Raw genomic sequence first — 14,072 nt, 5'->3', positions numbered from 1 at the left:
AAGTTATAATTTTTTTTTCACTTCCACCAAACTAAGTTATCAAAATCTAAAACACCATTTTGTACCCAATTATGATGGAACCTCTTTCTTTTGTTTTTTTTTATATTATTTTTTCTTTGGTAACACATGTTAATAAATTCATTTGTTTTTACCACTATCAAATTCCTTCAATCCAACACTAATGAAGCTAATCTTATACCCTCTATTTTCCAACTCAAGACAACATGTTTTTGTTTTCTACATTCTATAATTTACATTCTGAAAATAAAATAAAAAATATTTTATTATTTGAACCAATCTACTCACCACATTTTTTAATATTTTATCAGAAATTTTAAAATCTTATACACGTTCCTTATACAACAATCCATTCAACAACTCCACTGCATTCACATGAATTTCTTTTGTGCAAATCAATGTTGGTATTATATTAAAGAGAAAAATAGGTGGTGATTCACAATTTTTTTTTCCTTTTATACATAGTTAAATCATTTGATTTATACAAAAAAAAAACATGATCTGTTGTCATTTGCTGGCTCCTCCAAATATTCTTGCACGATTTGCAGTGTGTGTCTGTCTCTCTCTTTCTTTGTGTTGTGTTCTTTGTATGTATAGGTATTTATATATAAATTGTGAAGTGTTTTTGTTTGGGGATGAAATTGCATTTGTTTTGAATTAATTAAGGGTGGGTAGTGGAAGCAAGCAAGGAAGGAACAAGATAAGAAAGCAGAAGAGGAGAGGAGAGAGGGTGCCATGCCATGCCACATCCTCTGTTTTCATTCCCATTCTTAGTTTTCTCTTCCATTCAATTTTTTCACATAACCTCTCATTATTATTATTAGTTTTACTTTCTTTTCTTTCCATCACCAACCATTCATCTTTGAATGGTGATTTTCCTTCCCATCTGGGTTCCTTTCATATTCCTTTCATCTCTTCACCTCTCAAAATCCCTTCTTCTCTGATCCCAGAAGAAAAAAAAACACTAAAAAACATACAAATTAAAAATTAAAAATTTATAAAAACTAGATACAGCTGCTGGGGTGGTTTCTCTCTCTGCTGGATTAGAAAGTTTCTGGATTGAGGCTGCGAAGATCCGATTAGATCGAATTTGAGATTGCCTACTTCGTGTCTGATTAAAGCACCAACTGGGTTCTGGCTGAGATTCAGGATAAGGTGACCCTTCTTCACAGATTTATCTAATCTGCATTTCTGATCGCTCTGCTTCGTTTCTCTCTTTGCTGGATTAGATATTTTGGTTCGGCTTTTGATTGATGCTCCGAAGATCCGATTCTCTTAGATCGAATTTGGCATAACCCACTTCATATCTGATTGAAGCACCAACTGGGTTCTGTCTGGGATTCAAGATAAGGTGACCCTTCTTCACAGATTTATCTAATCTGCATTTATGATCGTTTTGCTTTGTTTTTGCTCGTCAAAAATTGAATCTTTCCGGGGATTGAGCTCAATTATGCATTATTCATTGAGCTGTGTATTTAGATTGGTTCTGGGACTGGAACTTTGGCCATGACTCAGTAATCTACAATCTAGATTGTGTGCGTTGAGTTTTGTAATTTTTATGTCGTGTTGTTTTTTGGTTTGGCATGAGAATTTTGATTCCGTGAGAGTGGTTGGATTGGATTTGTTTGATGAAATGAGTAATTGATGGCTAACTGGGCATGGTTGGTGGCAGAACAGATGGAATCGGATCTTGGCAAGCTCTTCATTGGGGGGATTTCCTGGGACACTGACGAGGAACGTCTCAGAGAATATTTTGGGAAGTATGGAGAGGTAATAGAGGCTGTGATCATGAGAGATCGCACAACAGGTCGCGCTCGCGGTTTCGGTTTTGTTGTCTTTTCGGATCCTGTTGTTGCTGAAAGAGTCATCATGGATAAACACATAATTGATGGCCGCACAGTGAGTTTTTCATTATAGATTTACTAAGCATTATGTCAATATATGTTGTTTGGATGGGCAGTGATGGGACCTATCTGAATTTATGTTTGTCATGGAGATCATTGTGTCCCTACGTTTGTATTTTCTACTATGTTGGTGTGATATAAATCATGTTCATTTTGGGCTCCATTGAGCTGAATTTATGGCTGCATTGTATTAAGCTTGGACTTACTTTGCTTATAGGACAGGAAGCTGAAAATGACTTGTAGTTTTGATCCATCTGTGTTGTGCTCTCAATTTTCAGGTTGAAGCTAAGAAAGCTGTTCCTAGGGACGATCAGATCACTGTAAACAGACAGCAGACTGGTGGCATCCAAGGATCTCCAGGTCCTGGACGCACCAAAAAGATTTTTGTTGGAGGTTTACCATCAACAATCACAGAGAGTGATTTTAAAAAGTACTTTGATCAATTTGGTACAATTACTGATGTTGTTGTAATGTATGATCACAATACCCAGAGGCCGAGAGGTTTTGGCTTCATCACATATGATTCAGAAGAAGCTGTGGATAGAGTTCTTTATAAAACCTTTCATGAACTCAATGGAAAGATGGTTGAGGTCAAGAGGGCAGTTCCTAAAGAGCTTTCGCCAGGACCTAGCCGGAGCCCATTGGTAGGATATAACTATGGTTTGAATAGGACCAGTAGCTTCCTAAATAGTTATGCTCAGGGTTTCAACATGAGCCCAATTGGAAATTATGGAGTCAAGATGGAAGGAAGGTTTAGTCCACTTACTAGTGCTAGAAGTGGGTTTACCCCATTTGGCTCCAATGGTTATGGAATGGGAGTGAATTTGGATTCAGGATTGAACCCAAGCTATGGAGGGACTTCTGGTTATGGTGGCAGTCTTGGATATGGTCGGATAAGTCCCCTGTACAATGGCAACCCAAACAGATATACCACTCCTATTGGCAATAACGGTGGAAGTGGGAGAACCGATTCTCTAATGAACTCAGCTTCTAGGAGTGTTTGGGGAAATGGGGGCCTGAACAGTGCTGCCAATAATCCAGCCAGCCCTGGCACTTACTTGGGATCTGGAAGTGGGGCTTTTGGTGTTTCAATCGGAAATAGTGGAGCAAATTGGGGTTCTTCAGTTCCAACCCAGGGAGGAGGGGCTGCTTCTGGGTATAGTACTTGGGGTAACACTTATGAAGGTGGGGATAACAGCATTGGTTTAGGAGGTGGAGGGTATGGAAGGAACAGCAGTCCAAGTGTGCCTCAATCCTCAACATTTACAGCACCAACTGGTGGTTATGAAGGATCTTATGGGGACTTGTACCGCAGTGGTTCAGTTTACAGTGACTCAACTTGGCAGTCTGCTGCTTCTGAAATGGATGCTTCTGGTTCGTTTGGTTATGGTGGGCTTGGTGGTATGGCTTCAGATGATCCAGTAAAGAGTTCTGAAGGTTTTATTGGAAACTACAATGTAATAAGTAGACAAACTAATAGAGGTAAGATCTTTGGTACATTCTTGATTCCTAAAGAAAATTAGGTCATAGTTTATATACACCGTCTGTTGTTTATTTCCATTTGTGTTTTTGACTTCTATATTTCAGAATCGGAATTTCACCGAAGGAAGTTGATAACCAAATTTGTTTACTTTTATAGTGCTGTTACATACACGTCTTTAAGCTTATGATCATCATGCTTGTAATTGTGATATAGATCAAGATAACATGGAAGCATTGTTAATGTGGTTCTTCACTCTCTTGACATGGTTCCTTTATTCCTGAATTCTCAATACTGTTCTTGTAAATTCTTACTGCAGTCTAAAGGTATAAGTGGCCCGTTTGGTTTGTTTGAGAAAACATTTTATGTTCTCCTTTCTTATTTTCACAAGTGATTACTAAAATGTCACTTTATTTTATGTTTAAAATTATTTGTACAGGAAATAGTAAAAACAAAACAACTGAGAAGTGTAAATATATGGGAAAACGGGAATAAATAAAAACGTGATGATTTCTGTTATTGTTACTGAAAGAACAGAGAATGAAATATTCTCAAACCAAGCATGCCCTTAGCTTGCTGTATTAATGTTTCTTGATTGCTGCCATTTAAATATATTGGAATTTGATGTTTCATGTGAAGTTATACAAACTTGCAAGATGCTAGAGATGTAGGCATAGATTACTCACTCTTGTTAATTGTGTGTATGATTATTTTCTCAAGAACTAGTATTTGAGAGGTTCAAACTGTAGCAAAATATAGATGTAGATTGCACCCTTTGATTCATTATGGAAAATGAGTTCTGATTATAATACTTTATCGTGCTATACTATTGTGAAAGGGTTGGCATTTGAGCATTTCCATTACATTTTTCACCTGTTCTGGTTCAAGTTCATTTTGTACTAATTTTCTTTTGTTGATGCCTACTTGTTTCAGGAATTGCTGCGTAGGAGATATGTTAATTGGATATGTTATGTTATGGTAACAGTAGATGAAGGGGAAACTGGTTAAAGAAAACGAGGTATTGTGAAACCATACAGAAGCTAAATCAGTCACAAGGGATTTTGTGTAAGGTTTGGGATTTTTGTTTTGTCTTTATTTTTCAAGGCTAGGATTCCTTTCTTGGAATTTGATTGAGGTGTAACATCAGATTGCGGGATATACTCAGGAAGATTGGTTCCAGTAGTTTGATAGTGCAATGCTGGAGAGATGCACCATCTTTAGTATGCTTAATGATAGTTTTTTAATTTTTGAATTTTTTCTGCCACTGTAATGCTTGGCAAAGGTGTTTGTTCTTGTCACCATCTTTTTTATGGGACATGTTTCTGATCAAATTGTAAGTGAAGTTCAGTTTGATTTATCAGGTTTGATACATTAGAGGGGCACCCATCTTGGATCCCCCATCAAATAATTAGTTACTGGACAGATATTATTTTTTGTTAGACTTTTGTTATACAACTTCATACCTGCATTGTTGTTACATTCCAAATCTGCTTCCTACTGATATTACCACTTTTCACAGTAGTTACTTTCTCTTCTGTTTGGTTTTTGTATCTTTGTTGTGAAAACATTGAGCATGTTATAGCATCCACTTATGGATCAAAATTGATTGGTTGAAAAAGGGAGAGTCGTTCAAGATTCTTTGGTGGCTTGTGTCTGCCAATAGTAAATAGTAACTTTTAGTTTTTTGGTTGTTTCTTTCTTGCTGTTCCTTCCTAATAATAGCAATTTGGATTTGGATCTTGGATAGAATTTGTGTGTGGTCATGCTAACTCTTATCCTTATATGGATCAGGATTTGTCTTCTATCCCTTTCAGTTTTCCCCTATCCCTTTCAGTTTTCCCCTGAAAAAAATCTCATTACACTGTGGTCCTCTCTCTACACAGACATACATAATTGTCTGTATATACACATATATATATATATATATATATATATAGTTGTGGGATTTTTACTAGTCTGGTGCAATTTCACAATGTAATTACCAAAATGGATAAAATTTTAAAAAATTACCTAAATAGGTAAATCGTGTCAAGGTGGTACAACTTTCTGATCATACGTTGACACAACTTCAGTTCAAATACATCGAAGTCGTGCCACGTTGACACGACTTCTTCATACTGAAGTTGTGTTACATTACACGATCTACTCATTTTGGTAATTTTTTGAAATTTTACCTATTTTGGTAATTAATAAGTGAAATGAAACCAGAATGGTAACCATTCATATAATTGGAGCTGTTAAACAGCTTGCATTAAGTTGGATATGATCATATGAGCAATAATTAGTACAATATTTGTTTAAAGTATCATGATTAATCCAGGCCATGCAAGCCTGTCTTGGAGGTTTTAGAGTATTGTGTCACATGCTAATCCATACAAATGCACATGCCTCAATTATGTTGAAGGTTATGGTTGTAGAGATATGGTGGAATCTTTAATTTGAAGACAATAGCTTGTGTCAATGTTGGCTTTTAGACATCCTTGGACATTTAAATATGTGAGATACCATAATTCATTTCAAACCAAGTTTTGTTTTTGTCTTTTCATTTTATTGGACATTTTTTTAACTTTTATATCAAATAATATTAGTATAATTTAAATGCACATATTCTTTTAATTCTAATTTCATTGATCAACAATGAAAGATTCGCAATTTCCTATTCACACAATCCTACATCAACTAATACTTTGAGAAAGCTTAAAATGCATGTAATTTTTGAATGTGAATAATTCATGTATTAATAGTGTAAATGTCTTCTATATTACCATTTAATTTTAACATGCTGAGTGTAGTCATTTTTATTTTATTACAACAGTTTTTAAAGTACACTAAAAGTAATTTTTAATTAGTTTTGGCAATGTTAAAAATCTTCACTAAAAATATACGTTTGTTAAGAATCTGTTATGATAATAATGTGTTAACTTCTATAAGTTAAATGGTTTTTATTTTTCTATTTAATCTCCAAAGCATAATTATAATAAAAACTTAATATGAAATCTACAGTTTAACATTTGTTACTATTCTTAAACCTAAACTTGCACGTAAGATTTTTCAATTCAAACATGAAATTGTTGAAACTAGTTTCAAAGAAAACTAGAAGGTTGTTCAACACTTCAACTAATCCACTTTTACAGTTCAACATAAAACATTTTTAATTTTTATCACAGAAAATAACCTCCCAAAAACACTTTCCATTTTGCATTTAAAAACACTACAAGCAAAAAGATGTCACCAGCACCATTTGCAGAACAGTGAAACACCATTAAGGTTGTTTAAAAATCATATCAGTGACTAAAACATTGAATTATGCAGTGTTTTGGAAAAACAGTTTTATATTCCAAGTTGGGCTGTAGAATGAGAGTTTTCTGTGTGTGTGTCTGTCATTGACAGCAAATGGTTTCCCTATGGGATTGGGGGCCATGTGTTTGTTCCTTCCACATTTGTTGTCAAACCAATGCTCACATCACTTTGCAAGCAATCAAATTCCATAGTTGATGCCACAAATGAACTGTTACAACAAGTTCACAACTTTTTCCACCCTTTGCTTCCCCATTTGTCATCTTCACTCACATGGTCCCCATCCACTCCCCATAATTGTTCAACCACTATGCTCAAATCAAACCAATTCTACACTACAATTATAAGATTAACTAAAACCCAATTATGCAATCAAATAAAAGTTCAAGTTGAAACAGAACCTCATCAAACTTTAACTTGATATGCCACTTTCTGGATAAAGTTGTGACAGTAGCAATTTGACAATTTGTCTCTTAGCTTACACATAGAAATTATTTTAATGATGAAGAAATAGCACTATAAAAAAATTATTAAATAAAAATTAAGTTTAGAGATTAAAATAATTAATTATTATTTAATTAAATTAGAAATCACTTTATAAACTAAAAAAACTATTGATATTTAAAGTATTTTCTATTTAATAAAAATTTATAAAATTATTTTTAAATTAAGTATCTAACTATTAGTTACTAAGATTTTATTTACTCACTACTCTATATTCTAAATTAGTCTCAATTAGTCTTTTAAAAACTAATTTAGAATATAAAATATTAGTCGCTAAAACTTAGATAACTAATTTAGATACAAATTTAAAAACTATTTTATAAATTTTTATTAATAATAGAGATATTTTTTATATGAATAATTTTTTAATCTTTAAAATAGTATTTAATTTTTAATTTTTAAATTTAATTATTATTTAATGATTTTGTTTGCGTTTGAAAACTTTTTGTAAACTTATAGTAGAAGCTACTTTTCTTTTTTATTCTGAGGTATACAAGGGAAGGGAAGAGAAAGTTTTTCAATTTTTTTTCTCTTCATTTTTCAAAAGCTTAAAACTTGAAAAAATGGAGAAAATAAATAAATAAAGAGGATAAAAAACTTATCTTTCCTAGTGTCTTTTCATACATATTTTTATTGTTGGTTTTCGTAATTTGAAAATAAAAACTACTGTTTACAAATCAAATATTTGGTGGCCATGAAAATATTTTGGAACATGATGCACCCAGATTAATAAATTTACTAAAAATTAATTAGAAAAAAAAACTAACTACATTTTATTATATATTCTTTAATTAAGTATTCTGATTTAATTAATAATATACCTTTTTTCATTTTCTTTTTTATAATTTTAGCCATTGAATATTCTAATTTAATTAATAATATTTATTTCATTTATTTAAGATTATTTTGAATAGAGCTGAAATTGAAATATATTAAAAAACTACTATTTTAAAACGAAAGAAGAAAATTAAGGCTTAATTATCTATAATAAATTAATAAAAAAATTAAACAAAATGCACAATCAAACTGATAAGTAATCATACCCTTTTTCACTTCCTTTTTTATAATTTTAGCCATTAAAATACCTTTTTTAAGAGTTTACAAGTTATCAAAGAAGAGATAGTAATAAATTCTACATCCAAAAAGAGATGGTACTATATACTGTATATTATATTAAGAAATTATTATGTTAAAACTATTTGTTATAAATTAGAATTTCACATTGAATTGCTTTGGTGCTCCCAATTTCTGTAGGAGTATTGCATCAGTTTTTATCTTTGTCAGTTTCTTAATATTGGATTAGTGATAACATCTTTTATAGGTTTTTCTTTATCTAATAGTTACTTTTTCTTTATACATGTAAGTGGTATAAATACACACCTCTTGTGCACTACTGAGAATAGATTTTCTCATGTTAAATTTTCTTATGATCATATCAGTTGAAAACTATATTAACAAGGTCACACTGTATTAAAATTTATACTACTTTAAGGAAAACAGATAAAAACATAAAATCTTCACATAGTATCAGCCATGTGAAAAATCATGAAACAGCTAAATTCTTGGTACTCTAAAAGATTCAAATATCTTGAGACTCGGACACACCTCTTAAATGGTGTGTCTGTAGACAAATCGGGAATGAAGTGTCACTCTCGATCTTTATTATCAATTTATGTAATTCATAATTATATAATATATATATATGTGTTCCGTGTCCTACATTTTAAAGATTGTATGTATTTCCATATCCGTGTCATTGTCTAGGCTACATAACAAATACCAAAAAGATTCTGCATTAGATTATATTTTGCTCAACCTGAATTTCTACATAGTTGACATTATAGGAGTATTTACTTTTAGTTAACAAACAGCATCATTCCAAGAATCCAAAGTTGTTGAACTTGAATACAAAGTGCAGGTTTAAGGCCCAAAGAAGCATGTGTATTTATGAAAAAGAGAAACAGAAGGATGATGATTCTGTAGGACACTGTTGTTCGTGTGAAATAGAGGAAAGCAAAAGCATAGATGATTTGGTCCCCATCAACTTTAGTATTAGCCATGTGAAAAGTGGGACCATGTTATGTTACCACTCGTGATTATACACAGCATGAACCTTTTGGTACATGAATCAGCTTTCACAAATGTTGACATCCAAATCAAAAAGAAACACAAGAAAATAAAGACTAAGACAGAAAAAGTTCATGTAGCAGTTAAGATAGGACCAGGCCTGTGAGAGTACAAAGTTAAGATTCTCTGTTGCCTATAACAGATCAAGAACAAGTACACAAGCTGAGAATCTCACTGGACAGTGCATTATTTCATTTCACTACTCATATCAGTTTTTTTTGTTCATTCTAAAATCTAAGTCACCTGAAAGTATTCCCATGAACCCAAGCAATCCAAAAGTTCAGAAGAAAGCTCTGCTGCCATAAAACACACGGGAGTTAGAGCTCTTTGGTGTCTGTATCTTCTGCTGTTCGGAGCTTGAGTTTCCTGAACTAGTTGGTCCACTTTCAAAGTCCATAGGAAGCTTCATTTTCGCCAATGACTCTGTGAATTGCTGCATGCTTTTCATGTACATGTCTACTATGTCCTGCTGCACCATGTTTGACTCAGGCTCGATGTTAACTGTCACAACAGGCTTAGGGAATGGCTCATTCAGCACCCCATTTGAGGAATCAGTCTCACCATTTTTGACCTCCCCATTTTTCTCTTTGTTGGCAGAAGCTTGTTCCTGATTGGGAGACTTAGAAGCAGCAGCAGCATCTGATGAGTCTGAGCTTGCAGCCACTGAGGGAGATGAAACTCCATTTGTTGACACACTGGTAGGTGGAGAATCAACCTTAGGAGGTTCAGCAGACTCCACACTGCATGCTGAGAAGCTCTCCACAAGCTGAACGCCTGCTTCAGAAGTCAGATTTTCAGTATCAGTAGTGGTCAAGCTACCAGAACACTGACTCTCCTCACATGGAATACCAAAGTATTCTGAAACCATAAGGTGGTCTTCATTTGCAATTTTTGGATCCGGGAACTCAATTTTGTCTAAATCTCTGACCAGTGATTCGCAAGATTCGGAGTCCTTCTCAGTAGGCATTGCAGAAATGGCAAAAACATCAGGCGAAGTGCCCGTGTATGCAAGAGACAACTGCACAAAACCGGCTGGTGAATGGAACAGATCGGTTGAGGAAAGAGAGAACTCTTTCTCTAGTTTGCCTTCCTTCACCAATACTTCTGATAAAGGCACCAAAGCAAAGCCAAGCAACTGATCTTCAAGATAGTTCTTCACCCTGCTCAGCATCCAGATTTCACATTTGACAGCAGAATCAACTGTCCTAACGCTTAGACGAAGATTCTCATTGAAGACAGGGTTCCTTCCTCCTCCATTGATAGTCTTGGTAGAAACAGCATTCTCAGGATTACTAGTCAAGCTAATTTTAGCATAAACATCTTGCTTGTGGTATATGCAGATGTTATGAATGTCCCTGGCCTGATGAATGTAAACATCAACATCACCAATGAAGTCCTCAGAACTGGACCTGACAGCTTCCTTTCCATTGACTTCAATGTCCTTAGAGAAAGGAACCGTGTAAATATCAGACTTATACTTCTCAGCTTCACCCAAGACAGAGTTCTTGAATGGTGACACAACAGACTGTGGGGATTCCATGATATCAGTGATTTGGGAACCTGACAAAACACAAAAAACTCCTACAAAATCAAGTCACTTTATGTTAAGCAAAAACTTCAAACTCACACCACAAATTATTATTTGAACTCAAACAGGAATAGATAGAATTAGCAAAACCAGGAAGAACACAAAATTCACTATTCCATGACCAAAACAACTAAACTCTCCTCGAAAAATGTAACAGTGACAACCTAGGAGGCTCAAGAAGATCCAAAATAGACACAGATTTTCTAGTATGAGGAGCAGATACAAAAAGAAAGCAAAGAAAGGCAACAGTCAAATCCCAAATGTGAAAGAGAAGTAGGAAGCTTCAATTTGAATTACTCGAGGTTGTCGTGTGAGTTGAGTTCTTAACTCACGGGAAAGAGGTCAATTCAGAAACAGCAACCTCAGTTCAAACCTAACTTTTACACCTGAAAATCAACGTCCACACAACCCAAGTAGAGCAAAACGAATTCCACCACAACTCCAGCTTCAAAATTCAAACTTTCAACTTTCTAGGGAAATACCAAAATACCCAGAATCGGCCAAAAATTTAAAAACTATCAATAAGAATAAACAGTTCCAGATTTGACCAGAGCCTAATAAAGCTATGAGCTTTTCTCTGCTGCTCTCGGCATAAAAAACTCCCACAGGAATCCAAGGGAGAGAACCAGTGAAAGCAAAACCAAAATTCAGAGACAAACATGAAACAAAAGAAAACTAAAACACAGAGAAAGACTTTGATCAAAAACACCAAAGAAGGTGGCTTCACACACCTGCCTTAGATCCTCAGAGAGTTGGTTAGCCTCCAAAGTCAAAGCGGAATGTGCTATCTCTGTGGCTCTAATCCAGGATGAAGGACACAAACCGTGTTGGAGATGAGAAGGAATAAAGCTGGCTTGTTTAGAAAAAGGGAAGGATAATGTGAAAGGAAAAGGAGGAAATAGTGTGAACAGTGAAGAAAATAAAAATCTTGAGGTGATGTAGTGTTGTTGTGACTGGGGGAGCTTGTGTGTTGGTCTATGATCTTGTCGTGTGTATTTGGAGTGTGTATGTTATGAGTATATATGAGTTATAAATATGGTAGCATATACATACACACACAGAAACACATTTATTGTAATGGTTGGATTGGATATTTTGTGGGGATGAAGGGGGAAAGGATAAGGTATGATTATGGAAGGGATGGTAGCAGCCCCAATGAGAGAGGATTTGTATGCATTTCGCAGTTGGAAGTGGGGTATGCTGCTTATGACTTTTTTCTTCTCCACACTTCTCTTTCACACTCTCACTGTCCCCACCTACGACTTTCACTCACTGCAATTCTGTCCTCTTCTTCTATTTCTTCGTGTTATCATCCTCAAAACCCTTATACTTGAGGCTTTGGCTCATACACCCACAACTGCATAATAATCAACTGAATCTCTTTCTCTTCATGTATGATCACATAAAGCAACATGTTTCTCAATGTCATTCTTTTATCTGAAAAAAAATATAGTTAAAATGCATGAGATTCAGATATGTATGTCGTTGTATAATACACGCGTATTAGATATCGACATTCGTACAATTTTGAATGATATAAGTATATATTTCAATTTTTTTTAATTATACAATATATAAATCCGTATTTTTTATCTATATTTTAGAGATTATCAATAGATCTGGATAGTATAAGTGTCGGTATTAGTATCCATATGTCTCTTGTAAATTGGTCAAAATTTCATCATAGAAAGAAATGCATGATTATTCTGTGAGTCTAGAACATGAGAGGGTTTCTTGGCATGATACCAACGGTCGCCCACTCAAGAGAAGAGCTTTTGCACTTTAGTTCTAGAAATTTGCCCTTTTTCTTTGTTCATGGGTCCCCTGCCATATGCTTCACCAATGCATTTAGCACCAAGGTTTTACAAAAAATCAAAGATTAATCATGGTGGGGTCTTGTGCTTTCTTCATCAACTGAAAATGACTTTGGGGTATCAATTAAAAATACAAACTTGGAGGAGGTAGACAACAGGGGCGTCATTAATTCCCTATTCAACAACCCTAAATTCTGTCTTTGAAATTCAAAACACTAAAATGGTGTGAATTGGTTTCATCAAATCACCATAATTAATTGGTGTGACCCATTCTTATTCGTGCCCTTCACCAATTGGATCATTATCTCTTGTTTTTCTGAATATGGCAAGTGGCTTGAAATAAAAAAGAAAAACGAAATGAAAATCTCCATTGTCTTCTCCCTTTGTCTGTTTCTCTTTTGCTTTGATAAGGATGGGTGTGAGACCTGGTTAAACAGAAGGTTTTTCTACTTTTGCTTATCAAAACCCTCTTTTTCATCTATTTATGTCGTAATTTGCGCTCAAAGATTTCACACATTAGACACTTTAATCAAAATTATTGAACAATAAAGCTACTTATAAATACTAAATTAATATCAGATTTCAATCTCTTCTTTGATCACTACCATACATACAAGACTGTTGCAATCTATAATGAGGTTCAGATAAGTTTTTTAATTAGTGTGTATGTCGGATATAGGACAGAATATCTAATTCAAAAAATATTTATTACATTTTTAATGATTCTAACACAATTCTAACGTAATTTTAAAAATAACAATATATTAATTTATTAAAAAAATTCAAATTTATTATATAAAACTTTATTATAATTATAAAAATAAAAAACAATTTGTTTTCAACAGTCATAAAAAATATCTTTCAATTAAAAAATTGAAATATATTTCTACATATAAATCTTTATTTATTAATTTATATAATTCATAATTATATAATATATAAATTTGTGTCTCTATATATTATATTTTAAAAATTATAAATATTTTTTATTCGTATTCATGTAGTATAAGTATACATGATGTGTTAGATTGCAATTTGTTCTTAGATTGCACATAAAAACAAATATCCCCTCAGTGTCAATAGTGTGTTGAACCCTTTCTTGGTAATGAATTGGGTGGATTAATAGAAATTAAAAAGTTAATTTCGTTTTCTCATAATAGTTTTCAATCAAACCACATTCTTTGACTATAACATGTTCGTTCACCGGCCGGCACCGACCCAATCCTATTTTCTTTATATGCAAAAAACTATGAGTAAGTGTCACTTTTTATCTCTGTTTTTTTAATAAAATAAAATAAAGAATAGAGATGAAACTTTAATAAGATAAAATAAAAAATGAG

The 14,072-nt window shown here is 33.6% G+C and overlaps 2 protein-coding genes across 4 annotated transcripts; one reads left to right on the top strand and one right to left on the bottom strand.

Annotated features, from left to right (window-relative positions):
• Positions 1 to 369: 369 nt before the first annotated feature.
• Positions 370 to 4,841, top strand: LOC137823329 (RNA-binding (RRM/RBD/RNP motifs) family protein). Of its 2 annotated transcripts, none has more exons than XM_068628410.2 (4): positions 370 to 1,369; positions 1,696 to 1,917; positions 2,201 to 3,404; positions 4,336 to 4,841. In XM_068628410.2, exons 2-4 carry the CDS (start codon positions 1,696 to 1,698, stop codon positions 4,347 to 4,349), a joined length of 1,440 nt encoding a protein of 479 aa, XP_068484511.2. In that variant the 5' UTR covers positions 370 to 1,369; the 3' UTR covers positions 4,350 to 4,841. The 2 variants fall into 2 exon arrangements, with proteins under 2 accessions (XP_068484511.2, XP_068484513.2); XM_068628412.2 differs by having other exon boundaries at positions 525 to 1,369; positions 1,691 to 1,917.
• A 4,539-nt stretch (positions 4,842 to 9,380) lies between these two features.
• LOC137823700 (Calcium-dependent lipid-binding (CaLB domain) family protein) lies at positions 9,381 to 12,366 on the bottom strand. 2 transcript variants are annotated; one of them, XM_068628925.2, is made up of 2 exons: positions 11,650 to 12,366; positions 9,381 to 10,911 (listed from the first exon to the last, which is right to left on the bottom strand). In XM_068628925.2, the coding sequence occupies exon 2, from the start codon at positions 10,868 to 10,870 to the stop codon at positions 9,611 to 9,613; it is 1,260 nt and encodes a 419-aa protein (XP_068485026.2). In that variant the 5' UTR covers positions 10,871 to 10,911; positions 11,650 to 12,366; the 3' UTR covers positions 9,381 to 9,610. The 2 variants fall into 2 exon arrangements, with proteins under 2 accessions (XP_068485026.2, XP_068485027.2); XM_068628926.2 differs by having other exon boundaries at positions 9,381 to 10,890; positions 11,650 to 12,317.
• Positions 12,367 to 14,072: the final 1,706 nt, after the last annotated feature.

This window comes from Phaseolus vulgaris, chromosome 8 (genome assembly GCF_051622355.1).
Source record: "Phaseolus vulgaris cultivar YP4 chromosome 8, ASM5162235v1, whole genome shotgun sequence".
NCBI classification, from domain to species: Eukaryota; Viridiplantae; Streptophyta; class Magnoliopsida; order Fabales; family Fabaceae; genus Phaseolus; species Phaseolus vulgaris.
Note: the sequence above shows the minus strand (reverse complement) of the source record. Positions and strands in the feature narration are given on the sequence as shown.